Genomic DNA, 14,593 nt, shown 5'->3' with positions numbered 1-14,593 from the left:
AAACTTTATGAATGATGCCCCAATTTTCACGCATCTCAGTGTTTATGACGCCATATCTCTTGAATATGTGTCGTACAATGATGTATTTGGGTATGTATATTAAGTGGCGTCTGCGAAGTAGCAAATGAGTAGTCGATCTGAACGTCAAATACGGCACGTCAGGTTTTCACGCACCTCAGTATTATGAGATCACATTTCCCATCTTTCTGGCATACAATGACATGCTTTTGTAGGTACATTCAGCAGAGGATGGGGATACTGTCTGCAAACAATGTTTGGAATAGAGTTTTATACATATATACTAAGTAAGGTCTATTTTTTTATAAGTACTTAGACCTGTTTATTTCTACAATGGTTTACAGCTTGAACATTTAGCTACTTTTCGACATAATCACCATTTCTGTCGATGCATTTTTGTAGACGGTGTGGCAGTTTTTGTATGCCCGTGTCATACCAGCTCGCCGCCATGCTCTTCAGAAAGTTATGAACCTCTTCTTTCACCTCGTCGTCGGAGCTGAATCGCTGGGACCACTATTGACGCTGACAGGTTCTATGAAAGCCCGAAAAAACTCAAACGGGCAATTGAGAACCGGAGAAAAGGAATGTTGAGCAAGAGCGTACACATTCTCCATGACAACGCTCGCCCACACATCGCTCAGCAAACCGTTGCTCTCCTGCAACATTTTTTAGTGGAACATAATCACCCACCCTGTAGTCCTGACTTGGCTCCCAGTGACTATCACGTGTTCCCTTGGTTAAAAGAACATTTGGTCGGAAGGCGATTCAGCTCCGACGACGAGGTGAAAGAAGAGGTTCATAACTTTCTGAATAGCATGGCGGTGAGCTGGTATGACATGGGCATACAAAAACTGCCACAGCGTCTACAAAAAGGCATCGACAGAAATTGATTATGTCGAAAAACAGCTAAATGTTCACGCTGTAAAGTGATGTAAATCATCGTAGAAATAAACGGGTCTATGTACTTATAAAAAAATAGGAGACCTTAATTGTGGGATTACCCTTGTATATGTGCAAATTCAAATGGTGCATGAGTAAGACCAAATAGAATCTGAGAGAATAAAGGTACGTGTGGTGAACAAACTCAAAAAATAGAGAGGAGCCGAGAAAGGAACATCGGTGCAGTATTGATGTCATAACTTCCCGTGAACTTGTGGCGCCTTATGAAATTTTCCTGACATGCACGTGCCAGAGTATGCTGTAGCCCCACACTCAACGGACACTTAAATGTACAGTTCAAACTATCATCTAATAGTTCTGAATGGAGATACAATTTCGGAATAAATCACAACGTGTAAGTAAAGTTAACGTTAAATTCAGTCCAGAAAGATGTGAGTTGATTCACATGAGACAACAGTACCAAAGAAAGTAAGGTAAGCAACAACTTGAAGAAAATATAACCACGTGAATCTTTCAGTGGAGGTTGCATCTATCTTTGATTTTTGAAAAATTTGATATGTTCGAGTGCAAATAGCAAGGCAGATACTCACAGCAGAACTTTGGTACAACGTCACGCAAATGATGATTGTCCCTCCAAGGAACTGAAACAAGATGATCATGTTGAGTAGCTGCTCCAGATGCTGCACCAGTCTGAAACGATAACATATTTATTTGTCATAGTCGCAATTAATTCATGCATAAAATGGTCTGGAAGTTTATTTAAGAATTCTTTCTGAAGGTTTTCACCTGACAAAAAGAGCTGAAGCTTCAGTGCTACTCAAAAAATTTGACTAGCATTCACCTTCACGTTTTCTCATAAAACTGACTTTACCGACGAGAACTGTGATATTATATTGCACACCCCAATATAAAACAGCAAGTGACCGGCCGTTGGTCTCGCTTCTGAGCTGAGGTCCTTTCACTGAACGAAGTGATTTTCACACTAAAAGTATCTTACTGATCATCGTACCACTTCAAGCCAGTTGATTGTAAACGTAACCTAAATACTAATTATTGCTAACAAGATATAAAACTGTACGTTAATTCACTCAGAAACTGGCAGTCGTTCTTTTCTGTTAAAATTAGCGACGAATTATTAGAATAGCAGCAGCGGGGTGTACCCGTGCGGTCTAAGGGCGCCTTGCCACGGTTCGCCCTCCCTTGGGCATGGGTGTTTGTGTTGCCCTTAGCGTAAGTTAATTTAAGTTAGATTAAGTAGTGTGTAAGCTCAGGGACCGATGACCTCAGCAGTTTGGTCCCATAAGACGTTACCACAAATTTTCAAAATATTTGTTGATGATGGGTGGATTCAGGTGAATAAAAGTACATTTGTCCACAATCCGTAGATTGGTTTGAATCCCGTAATATTCTATGATATAGCCCTAGTGACATCCTGCTGTCGGTGATATCCTCTAGAATTCCTCTTACCCATGGCTTTACTCATCTTGATATGAGAAGACTACAGTTCAACGAACCTCGAACCATGGTGCGACGTAGCACCTTTCACGTCAGGAAATCGCTAGCGACAACTGACATTAAAAAACTCCTTTTGATCGACTGAGACCGAGCTCAGACCCTTCAGATTCGTCGACAGGCACCCATTCACCATTTTGATAGGTTCCAATAACGCTTAGCCTCTAGCAGTGTGCCCACAACAGTGAGGCTTTTTGTGACTGCAATTGCAATATTATGTCGTGTGTAGCATAAACAGATATGTAAGTCTAAAACTAATAAAGGTATTGGCGTATCAAGCACCAGTATGGCATATAACTGTTCTTACTGCCACACTATCCAAAAAGACATATTTTAATGATTCAGCCGGCCGGGTTGGCCGAGCGGCTCTAGGCGCTACAGTCTGGAACCGCGCGAACGCTACGGTCGCAGGTACGAATACTGCCTCGGACATGGATGTGTGTGATCTCCTTAGGTTACTTAGGTTTCAATAGTTCTAAGTTCTAGGGCACTGATGACCTCAGAAGTTAAGTCCCGTAGTGCTCAGAGCCATTTGAACCATTCTTTAATGTTTCATACATGCAAACTTTATCTGAAAAATTGTTTCTAAATGAAACATCGTGTACGTGACAAACCAAAATCTTGTGCCGTCGGGGTTTCCAATTCAGATACGTGTCGCTCACGGGTACCGTAGTGCGCAGCCTGGGCAACTCATAGATACAACTTGTTGAGGGATTATTTGATTTCCTTCCAATCTACGTACAGTAAGGAAAATCCTCCTCATGTACATGTAAGTCTGATAAATACTATCTTTGACTCGACGTGATGCAGGAACAGCGGCAGCGGAGATTCATTACTTGAAATGCGTTTGTGGAGGATATTGCTGGCTAACAGGAACAAATGTCAGTAACGAAAATATTGTAATTGTTATTATAAATCCGTTGCTCGGGAATTACGAATTTAATGCTTTGATAGATTCTAAGTTTACGTTGCTGCTATGTTGTCTCAACTGACGTCTGTATGAATTGGAAATTTGTGGTAATTTCTGTACTACCAAACTACTGAGGTCATCGGTCGCTATGCTTACACACTACTAAATCTATCTTAAACTAACTTACGCTACGGACAACACACACACACCCATGCCCAATGGAGGACCACAACCTCAGACGGGGGTAGCCGCGCAAACCGTGCCAAGGCGCCTGAGACCGCACGGCTACCCCGCGCGGCCGGGTGTGTGTATGAGGAATGACTTTACCTTCGCCCGTTGTAACATCATTTACATGTTACATGACACACTCATGTGGATGCGGAGCCCACGCGCATAGTTCCCATTTTAAATGTAACTTATCAGTAAATTTAATCTAGGATGCGTCTTCTTCAATAACAGAAAGAGGATGTAGTGTAGGCGTGGCTAATTCTGGACACAGAGTTTCAAGCAACTTACTTGATGACATCCTTGTGTTGCTCCACCCATACGCGAAGTTCACTGTAGCTGCTAGTCTGATCCGTTACATAGTGAGTAAGCTTGGATGTCGATTTCCACTCCCCTTCACATTTTTCAGTATCTTTCAAACCATTGATACGGTACCCAGATATACATGTTAATACTTCAATGCCTTTGCCATTCCATTCGTCTTCATTCTTGACAATCTTCTCGAGTTTCATGTTGAGAATCCGTAGCTGGGCCGCAGCGTGTATCATAAGTGATATGAAGAAGAGGTCAGAGCCCATAACGACCAAGTAGCCGCCCTGTATGGTAACAAACTGCACGACGTACAGAAGCTCGTAGTACGGAGTGACTGTGTCCCACGAACCGTACCAGCACACCACAGGCAGCTCCCGCTGGTGCGACCCTCCACCCAGCAGCCTCAAGAGGAGCGGCGTCAGCCCCCACATCACGGGAGACAGACTGCCCATCATCGGCACGTACACCGTAATGGTCCGCGACAGCTTCACAGTAGAGTCGAGCACAGACGCCACTTCCGGATCGCCCGCCGCCCGCTGAGCCGCCGTGACGTCGTCCAGGTGGCTGACGATGCTGAAGAACTGCTCCTTGTGCGCCACGATCACCGCGCCCTTTATGACGCCCATCACGACGGTTACGGTGAGGCAGACGTCGAGCGTTATCTTGTCCATATCTGCGCGGAAGTACCAGAGCCCCGCCAGCTGGCCGGCTATCATGAAGCACTGGGAGGCGAACAGCCAGCAGGTGTACAGCCAGTAGCAGCCCTGGTGGCCCGGCGGAGACCACACGCCGGCCACGGACAGCAGCCGGGCGTTGGCCCACATGATGGAGTCGCGCCACGGAACTCTCATCGCCATTCCCAGGAATCTGAAAATATTAAGGGGCTCCGGAAATGCTCAAAATCATAAAAAGTTCAATTTTTACTTTTTTGCGTTTTCTGAATCTGCAGACTATTACCTTTTAATAGATATATAATTTATTCAATTCCGAAGACTACAACTATTTTTAAATGTTTTTTGAAATGTGTTCTACATGGGCGTGACCCACTGTGGCGCTGTTAAACTGCTGTCAAATGGTGTTATTATTAACGTCCGTGTTCATCAGGTACATTTTAAGTGATGTGAGATAAAGTATGTGTTGTGGCTAACCTGTGATGGTTCAATATTTATCGCTGGTGTGATTGTCGATTGTTTCATGTTTATTTACTCTGTCATTATCTCGAAAATATTCGTAATTAATTCTGTTTCTTGAGTCTCTGTTTTGTTGAAGTATAATAATGAGTAAAAGTAAAGTTATTAGAAATCCTCTGAAGGCTTTTAAGAAAAGGAGAAATGTTGGAAAGCCAAAGGTATGTGTTATTATGTAAACAATAAAGACGATAACCAAGTGAGTGAACCTAACCTCTCAAGTACACCTGCCCATAGCAGTCAAAGTGGGAAAGAAAATACTTCACAGAAGAAGCTTGGTTCAATGAGTGAAAACTATGAATGTTTTATGGGCGAATCGGATGTGAATGAAATATTTGATATGTCGGTTCTCAAAGGAATTTTTTCAAACTGTGTAAGATGTATTCATTGTAGTGAAGTTGGTCTGGAACTCTCCATAATAAAGCACGTAGGACTTGCTAGTGAAATACAACTGAAATGTGATAAGTGTTCATACATGACCACCTTTTGGAACAGTGTTGCAGTAACTGCAACTGAAGAAAATGGTAGCAAAATCTACAAACACAACAACGAGCGATGCTTGCTTTAGACAAGGAACGCCTTTGGGCTGCAGACAGGGCTGTAAAGAGTCTAGAAACACAAGCAAGAGTAAACAGGAGGAGGAACAAGAGGAAACTGGAGGAGGAGTTTGCAGAGGATGAAGATAATCCATCCTATGAACCTGGAATGCACTAAAAAGTTAATCCAATCTTTGTCGCTCGATTCCCAAAACTTTTATTTTCTCATACTAATTACATGTTTTCTAAGGATCTTCCAAACATATTTGTTTCAAACTTTCAGTAAATGTTACACAGTACCTTCTGCATAATTTAACTCAGCCTTTTTCCAAAAAACTGTATATTTTTGAATATATAAATAAAAAATTGCAAAAAAATGTTGTGAATTTTCATTACAATTGAAATAAGTGAACTAAAATTTTGTAATATCCCTGTGTTAAGTTGTAGCCCATATTCCAATAAATAATCTGTAAAAAGTTCAACTTCCTACCTCAAATTCTTTGTGAGGAAAGATGTAATTTATAAGCGTTATTTTAACATTGCAAGTATAGGGCGTTCCGGAGCCCCTTAACAACATACACTGAGATGACAAAAGTTACGGAATAGAATATGAGCACTTACAGATGGCGGTAGTATCACGAACACTAGGTACAAAAATGTTGCTCATTGCTTGCACTCCGGTGACTAAAGTGAAAAGGTTTCAGACGTGATTATAGCCACAATGAACGGGGAATGGTAGTTGGAGCTAGACGCGTGGGACATTCTACAGGTTAACGTCCTGTGTATTAGTCGCAGTATATGTACATCTGCTTTACATTCCTGCACTCTGAGACAAACTGGTCGATTGCACTGCAGTGCTGCTGTGGATTAGTATCGTATTTCGTGGCATCACCGAAGGTAACTGCTATGTTTGTGACACGGACAATACTTTGCGAAATGGAACAGTAAAAGTATGCATGACTGTGAGATACGTACTTATTTTATCACAGAGCTACGGACAATGTACACGAAGCTCAAAGCTTCCTTCATCGAAGCTGATGCCAACAATGGCCTGGAGCACTTCGAAGTCTTCACCATAGACTTGGGGAAACCGGTGCCTCAGTTCCACTGTATCGTGCGGACCGCCCATGGAGTACTCCAATAGTGGAAGAACAACTTTCAACAGACACGTACGCCGCGCGGGATTAGCCGAGCGGTCTTGCGTGCTGCAGTCATGGACTGTGCGGCTGGTCTCGGCGGTGGTTAGAGTCCTCCCTCGGGCATGGGTGTGTGTTTGTCCTTAGGATAATTTAGGTTAAGTAGTGTGTAAGCTTAGGAACTGATGACCTTAGCAGTTAAGTCCCATAAGATTTCACACACACATTTGAACAAGACACGTACGCCATACCACCGAGCGAGGTGGCGCAGTGGTTAGACACTGGACTCGCACTCGGGAGGACGACGGTTCAATCCCGCGTCCGGCCAACCTGATTTAGGTTTTCCGTGATTTCCCTAAATCGCTCCAGGCAAATGCCGGGATGGATCCTTTGAAAGGGCACGGCCGACTACCTTCCCCGTCCTTCCCTAATCCAATGAGACCGATGACCTCGGTGTCTGGTCTCCTTCCTCAAAAACCAACCAACCGTACGCCATATCATACCACGAATATGCCTCAGAGTAGTGTGTGGCGCGTCCCGCATAAGAACCAGTTACATCCATCAGCAACGTCCATTTCAGTGTTTAGGCGTGTATGATTACCGACAAAGAGTACTATCTTGTGAATGAATGGTACAGCATTGTTAGAATGGACACGACACAACCCTACCAGCGGCCTGCAGTGAATGTGTCGGTGGCCACGTGATCTGACCATATCTTCTATCATCAGGTTTGAACGTCTTCATCGATAACGTCCTTCCAGAACTGTAAGAATAGGGGTCACTTAACGTGAGTCATCAGGTGTAGGTGCAACTAGACAAAGCCACTGCACACTTATTTTAGAATCCAGTGATTCGAATTCTGGGCCTAGCCCAAGTATCGACAGCTAGGAAATGTCAGAGATACTCGGGCTCCTGGCGACAGAGGGCTCGTGCATGAGGCGCAGCCGCTGCGGCAAGCATGTGTGGTGGCTTCATCCTCTGACGAGTGTTTTGTGCTGATATAAGCTGTCGCCAGCACACCAGTCGACAAAGATGTAGTACGAAGATCGACAGTAGGTGAAGGGTCAGGTGCGCCTATCATGAGAGAGGCCACAGACACACACGCAAGCAACAAGCCGCCAACCCCCTCTCGACAGCATGTATTTAGGCCACCGCTGCTGACTAGAGGGCATCGCTGATTCCCTCTTCACGTGTGTCGTCTGTCAGGACAACTGCACAGCTGGTCACGGGCTATGACAGTACGTAGCAATCAGATTAGTGACCTTAGCTGGACTAGCAGTGAGACCAAAGTTTAGAATAGCAAGATCACCGATACTGTCTGCAAAACGACTGTTACTGACGAGCTTGTACCACAGCACATGGACTCTATTCTAGATAAGTAACAACTGCCAGCCACATGTTCATTTGTGTTGTAGAAAGAGGATACTGGCCACCCATAACAACATCCTCTACATCCTCTCGCTTTCTTCCTACAGTAAAAGAGTCTACATGTTTTACCATTAAACACCGCTACCAATGTATTGCTGACCAGTGTCTTGCCAGTCACTGAAGCCTTCACTTACATGGCAGTGAATACTAGAGTTTTACCTTGAATGATTTACATTTGTGATTGCTCTCTGGATTATTGTATATACTCTAGACTTGTTTTGGTTATTCGTTCACTTCGTGGCCCCCACTGACATTAGCTTCAGGAACCGCCTGTTTTATTCCGCCAGTCTCTACGTTACCACCAACGCACATTATCATAACCAGTGTTCTACCTACGCAGAGTAGGATAGAAGACTTGTGTATGCGAATTCGTTCGTATTCAGTGGATTGGAGGAAAGAGAAGCTCAACTGAATGGCCACCTGCCTCCCCTCATATAACCTCTTGATTTCTTTTCTCGTGGCGGTATATCAGAAGCGTTGCGCACGTGACGCCAGTTCCCGACACAACAAAACTTATCGCCAGAAAACTTGCAGCGACTGGTGAGATTCGCACAGTGCCTAGTCAACTTGGCATAGTGGCCCAGAATTTTCTGCGAAGTTGTTATGCTCGTACTGAATGCAGTAGTTACCATTCTGAATACCTTCTATAATGTAAAACACAGCTAAGTAAAACGAACGTTACCTTTGCTGGAATTATGACACATGTTCATTGAAAGCCCTTGTTGCTCCAAACATTCACTGGTTAAGGTTTGTTCCTAAGACCGTTATTTCCTAACCTAATTTGGTATATTTCGATTCCTCTATCCGATCGTTCAATTGATGTACAACTTTTGCGTCACCTTGTATTGTAACGGTGCTGTTGTTAATTATTCGTTCATTAACATCGGTTTTCGGCGAAAAAGACGCCGTGGAGGTAATAGGGACTGTACACTGCCATCCCCACTAAATTTATTGGGCACCGTGAGCGGTAGAGTTGGGTAATATTGTCTAGGGCAAACCTCCTAGTGTCTATAGTGTGACGTTCCCTTCTTTCGCGTTTTAATTATGTGTAACATTGTACCAGGTTATTATACAGGCACATTTGCTCCACAATTGTCAATGTGATTGGCAATGTGCCTGAGTTGGAACGAAATAATCCAAAAACGTCATAAACCTTATACAGTTAGCAGTCACCTCTGGATGCTTATGGGTAAAAATCATAACGGACAGGGAAGTCTAAAGGAACCTTTCTGCCAGCAGTTTGAGAGGACGATTACTCAGATCTGGGTCCGGTAATCCGTGTACATGTTTTTCGTCATTTCCGTAAATCGCCCCCCCCCCCCCCTATCCCCAAACGCCATGTAGTTCCTTTGAGAAGGCGCTGGCAATTTTCCACCCCATTCTTGAAAGCATCCGAGCTTGAGCTCAGTCTCTAACGACCTCGTTGTCGATAGGACCGCAACTCAAAATCTTCCTTCCTTTCTTGGATGACGATCACATTGTCGGATTTTGTTTTCCGCTCTTTTCAAGGTCTTGGCATTCTGAATGTAAAAGATATTGATGTCATATATCTTGGCATATTTTCGATGTACTGCAATCGAGCTGGTTCTTTTTGGATATGAAAGCATGAAATGTGTGTCTAATCACTTACAGCACTGTCGCTGTTCTAAAAATTCCAGTGCCTACCTGATAGCAGTCTTTCTTGCTCTTGTGTTCTGCTCACTCAAGAACATTCGTAGTGGTAGTCTATACGGTATTTTTTAAAATACTTTGAAAGTAAAACAAAATATTTCAAAAATAACTTAATTAAGAGCAAGATCACTATAATAACCGAAGACACTTCACCAGTATTCAAGTTGCTTAGGATTTCTATTCAAAAAAATATTATTTTGTCTGTCCCCTGCGATAATTAACACGTAGGAGAGGTAAATCATACCATTTAACTCAAATTCGTAAGAAAAAATATGTGTAACAGAACCGAAAACACAAATTAAATCAATTACCAAACATTATCCGTTTTATTTCAGTCAGTTCGGACTAAATTTATTCACGCAAATTAATTCGTGAATTATTTACTTATATTTGCGTAACAAGGAGAAACAGAAGGTGTTGGAGTCCTCCGTTTGTTTGGCATATGTTCTGACAGTTTTGCCCTTGTCGCGAAAGGTGTAGCGAAGAAAGAGTTTTATTTTATTCATAAACTTTTCAGTAACAGTAGTATATATATGTATTTTTCAGTTAAAATTTAGCCATCACTTGCAAATATATTTTTTGTTATGCTTTACCTGTTTCTACAAATTAATTTGACATCTTCAGAAGCAGATGTTGATAGTTTCTTCCTAGAAGTATAATGGCTTGTTATGCCCAGAAATGAACATAAAATGTTATTGCAAACACAGACTAACAATTTACAACAACTGAATCACAGTTTAATATATGCATAGAGGTGATTCACTTACTGTAAATTGTCAATCTGTGTTTACAGTTACCTCATGCTATATGTAAATTTCTGGACTTGTTGTGGGCTTATGCTTCCATGGGGTTATGTTAATTTAGAGGTCACACTGTAAGAGAGGAATCATTAAATAAAGGCAAATGCAGGTAACTGCTACAATTCGTGGTTAATTATGATGTAGCACTTTCTCGGCTTTCAAAGACAGCTACCTTTTTCAAAGGCACCTGGACCCTTATACAGATGAGCTAATCGATGTTGTGGCCGACGTAGAGATACGATTAAATCAGATACTGATAAGGATACCTTTATTGGACTCATGCTCGATGAAATAACTGGTGTCACCAATAAAAACTATCCTACATTGTATTGACGATGAAGGCAATTGTAGAGAACGATTTCTACATTTCACTGACGTAAGTTCTGACTGATAAGCCAGTGGTTTATCTGAATATGAACACTATAAATGGATTAGAATGTTAAAAAAGATTGTTGTTCAATCTTTCGATGGTGCTGCGGTAATGGCTGGATATGTTTATGCACTTCGACTTTAATTAAAACCGAGTATCCTGCTATTAACTTCATCCATTGTTGCAGTCACACATTTAGTCTCATACTTTCCAGGAAATCAGGTAATTCTTTGTTTCTCTTAATCCTTTACCCACCTCTTTCTCACATTCCACTTCACGTATAGATGCTGTTAATACCTTAACTGAAAGGAAAATGCCAAGTTTCGCATCTACACGACGGAATTTTGCTTCCAGGATTGTAATTACACTTCACCATTGCAGAAGTCATCCTACTAGTTTCTTTACTTCAGTGGAAGAGGAACCTGGGGGCTGGTATAGCGAAGAAGGCAACATGACTTCAGGCGCTAGCCGATTTCTCTAACGGACTGGAACCAACATTTCCTCGATTCTGCTCAGCAAAGTTTACCCGTTTCCAGATGTTATTTTTGAAATTTTGCAAGACAAAAGCATAGACACCTGTCACTGTACCGAAAAACCGAATCAGTTTATTACCAGAGTGCTACGCGTTAGAAACCCAGGATGTGAAGAAGTGTGATCTGAAACAAAGAGCGTTGCTGATGAAGAGAAAGAAGAATGGCCTAGAAAGAGAAATTGTCGTGAAGATGAAACCCATTGTTCGTACTTCAGGATTTTCTGCGAAGTCCTGGAAACAACAATAAATCAAATTAAATGAAGAGTAGAGTCACAGGGACAGTTGAAATTTCTAGCATCACTGGATTCCAAACATTTTGCTGGTTGCAACATAATTTTCCAACAAATGTATTTTCGAAACTGAGAAAAACATGTGTTTCCTGTTCCTATACACTGCCATTTGAGAACTGATCTGGAAGTGGTATTTCACTTCAAGAATTTTCGATCAGTACCGTTCAAACCATTGCAAGCTTTGAGAAATCAAATGGACCTGAAATTGTGTACGGTGAAGTTTTCAAACTAAGTGAAACGATGTTAACTCATCCTCCTACCAGTGGAGGGGCAGAGAGGCGTTTTTCAGCCTTGAAACGAATAGAGGGTATTTTGCGGCCAACACAAGGGCGAATTCGACTGGGCAGCTTGGCTCTTCCGTCCTTGGAAAAAAACATACTTGTTTTATTGAGAAGACACAACGAGCAATTGTTTTGTGATAGTGTGACAACGCTGCTTAAGCGGTAACAAAGACGGCTGGAAACTATGTATATTTTAAAAGGTATGGTAAAATTGTTTATTTTCTGTTAATAATTGTTATTTGACTTATATTGTATTACAGGCTGTTTCAAGAAAAATTGATTTAAATGCACTCTTGATGACGATAACATTTACTCAACAATTCCTTATTTTCCGTACGTGGGACTCCTAGTAACAGCTTAAGTCGCAATCCCAGCATACGTCACTGGTCACTCTCCTATTGAAATACATTAATGCAAGTGTGATTGGAGCGGTGCCGTGGCAGGAAGGTTGGACTGCTAACGAATTGCGTCCCACTGTGGTCAGCTGTGAACATCTGTTCTGCTTGCCCCAAATGATCATCGTCAGCGAGCGGCATCATTTTTCTAATGTTTTGAGGAGGACAGCGTTGTTATTCCTAGCGCCATCATAGTTTGGGGAGCAACAGTTTCTATTGATTGAAGGGACTCTACTTTCTCATGTGTATGTTATCATGCGACGGAATCGTGATGCCATATTTCAACAGGACTATCTTCGTCCACATAGGGCAATTTCCTCTGTCAACTGTCTGCGTGATAGATACTCCCGTGGCCAGCAAGATCTACATCTACATCTACATGGATACTCTGCAAATCATACTTAAGTGCCTGGCAGAGAGTTTATCGAACCACCTTCACAATAACTCTCTCTAATTCCACTCTCGAACAGCGTGCGGAAGAAACGGACACCTATATCTTTGCGAGCTCTGATTTCCCTTATTTTATGATGATGATCTTTTCCCCCTATGTTGGTCGGCGTCAACAAAATTTTTCACATTCACAACTGAAAACTGGTGATTGAAATTTCGTGAAAAGATTCTGTCGCAACGATAAATGCCTTTGTGTTATGGTGTCCATCCCTAATCCTGTAAAATGTCACTGACATTATCTCTCCTATTTCGCGGTAATACAAAACGTGCTGCTCAACGTTGAACTTTCTCGGTAGACTCCGTTAATCCTGTCCGGTAAGGATCCGAGATCGCGAAGCAGGACTCAAAGAGAGGACTGATAGTGTAGGCAGTCTCTTTAGTAGACCTGTTGCATCTTCTAAATGTTCTGCCAATAAAACGCTATCTTTGGTTAGCCTACCCAACACTTTCTATGTGTTCTTCCCAATTTAAAATGTTCGTAATTGTAATTCCTAGGTATTTAGTTGAATTTACGGCCTTTAACGGATTCCTTTTAGCACTAATGTGGGTAACCTAAAGCTCTTTATTATCTAGGGTCCATTGCCCATTCTCACACCATTAGGATATTATTTTCTAAAAAGTTCTGCAATTTGTTTTGATCGTCAGATAAGTTTACTAGTCGATAAACGATAGCATTATCTGCGGAGAACGTAAGACGACTGCTCATATTCTCCTAAATCGTTTACATAGATAAGGAACAGCAGGCGGCCTGTCACACTACCTTGGCGAACGCCAGAAATGTCGATGACTTTCCGTCAGTTACTACGAACTGTGACCTCTCTGACAGGAAATCACGATTCCAGTCACATAATTGGGACGATATTTCATAAGCACGCAATTTCACTAAGGCCTCTTGTGTGGTACGTCAAAAGCCTTCCGGAAATCCAGGAATACGGAATCAATTTGAACTCCCTTGTCAACAGCACCCATCACTTCGTACGTGTAAAGACCTAGTTGCGTTCCACACCTATGACTTTCTAAATCCATGTTCACTGTGTGTCAATAGACCGTTCTCTTCGAGCTAATTCATAATGTTCGAACACAATATGTATTCCGAAATCTTGTTGCATATCGACGTTAAAATATGGGCGTGTAATTTAATGGATTACTCCTACTAGCTTTCTTGAATGTTGGTGTGGCCTGTGCAGTTTTGCAGTCTTTGGCTACGGATCTTTCGTCGATCGAGAGGCTGTACGTATGTGACTGTTACGTATATGATTATTAAGTACGAAGCTATTGCATCAGCATACTCTGAAAGGAACCTACTTGGTATATAGTCTGGACCAGAAGACTTCCTTTTATTAAATGATTTAAGTTATTCACAACTCCGAGGATATCTTCTTCTAAGTTACTCATGTTGGTAGCTGTTCTCGATTCGAATTCTGGAATATTTACTTCGCCGGCCGGGGTTGCCTAGCGGTTCTAGGCGCTACAGTCTGGAACCGTGCGGCCGCTACGGTCGCAAGTTCGAATCCTGCCTCGGGCAGTTAGTTAGGTTTAAGTAGTTCTAAGTTCTAGGGGACTGATGACCATAGTGCTCAGAGCCATTTGAAGCAATATTTACTTCGTCTTCTTTAATGAAGGAATTTAGAATGACTGTG

At 42.2% G+C, this 14,593-nt stretch overlaps 2 protein-coding genes across 2 annotated transcripts in view; both read right to left on the bottom strand.

Moving 5' to 3' along the window:
* The window catches only part of LOC126412244 (odorant receptor Or2-like), a 44,169-nt gene extending 42,564 nt beyond the window's left edge, over positions 1–1,605 (bottom strand). Inside the window, exon 1 of the mRNA XM_050081740.1 lies at positions 1,509–1,605. Coding sequence (XP_049937697.1) covers positions 1,509–1,577 — 69 coding nt within the window. The 5' untranslated portion in view covers positions 1,578–1,605. The remainder of the gene's footprint in view (positions 1–1,508) is intronic.
* A 2,247-nt stretch (positions 1,606–3,852) lies between these two features.
* Positions 3,853–4,734, bottom strand: LOC126413222 (uncharacterized). The gene has a single exon (XM_050083119.1). The coding sequence runs from the start codon at positions 4,732–4,734 to the stop codon at positions 3,853–3,855; it is 882 nt and encodes a 293-aa protein (XP_049939076.1).
* Between the last annotated feature and the right edge of the window lie 9,859 nt (positions 4,735–14,593).

The sequence above is a fragment of the Schistocerca serialis genome, chromosome 7 (genome assembly GCF_023864345.2).
Source record: "Schistocerca serialis cubense isolate TAMUIC-IGC-003099 chromosome 7, iqSchSeri2.2, whole genome shotgun sequence".
Taxonomy (NCBI): Eukaryota; Metazoa; Arthropoda; class Insecta; order Orthoptera; family Acrididae; genus Schistocerca; species Schistocerca serialis.
This window is presented reverse-complemented; position numbering and strand designations above follow the sequence as displayed.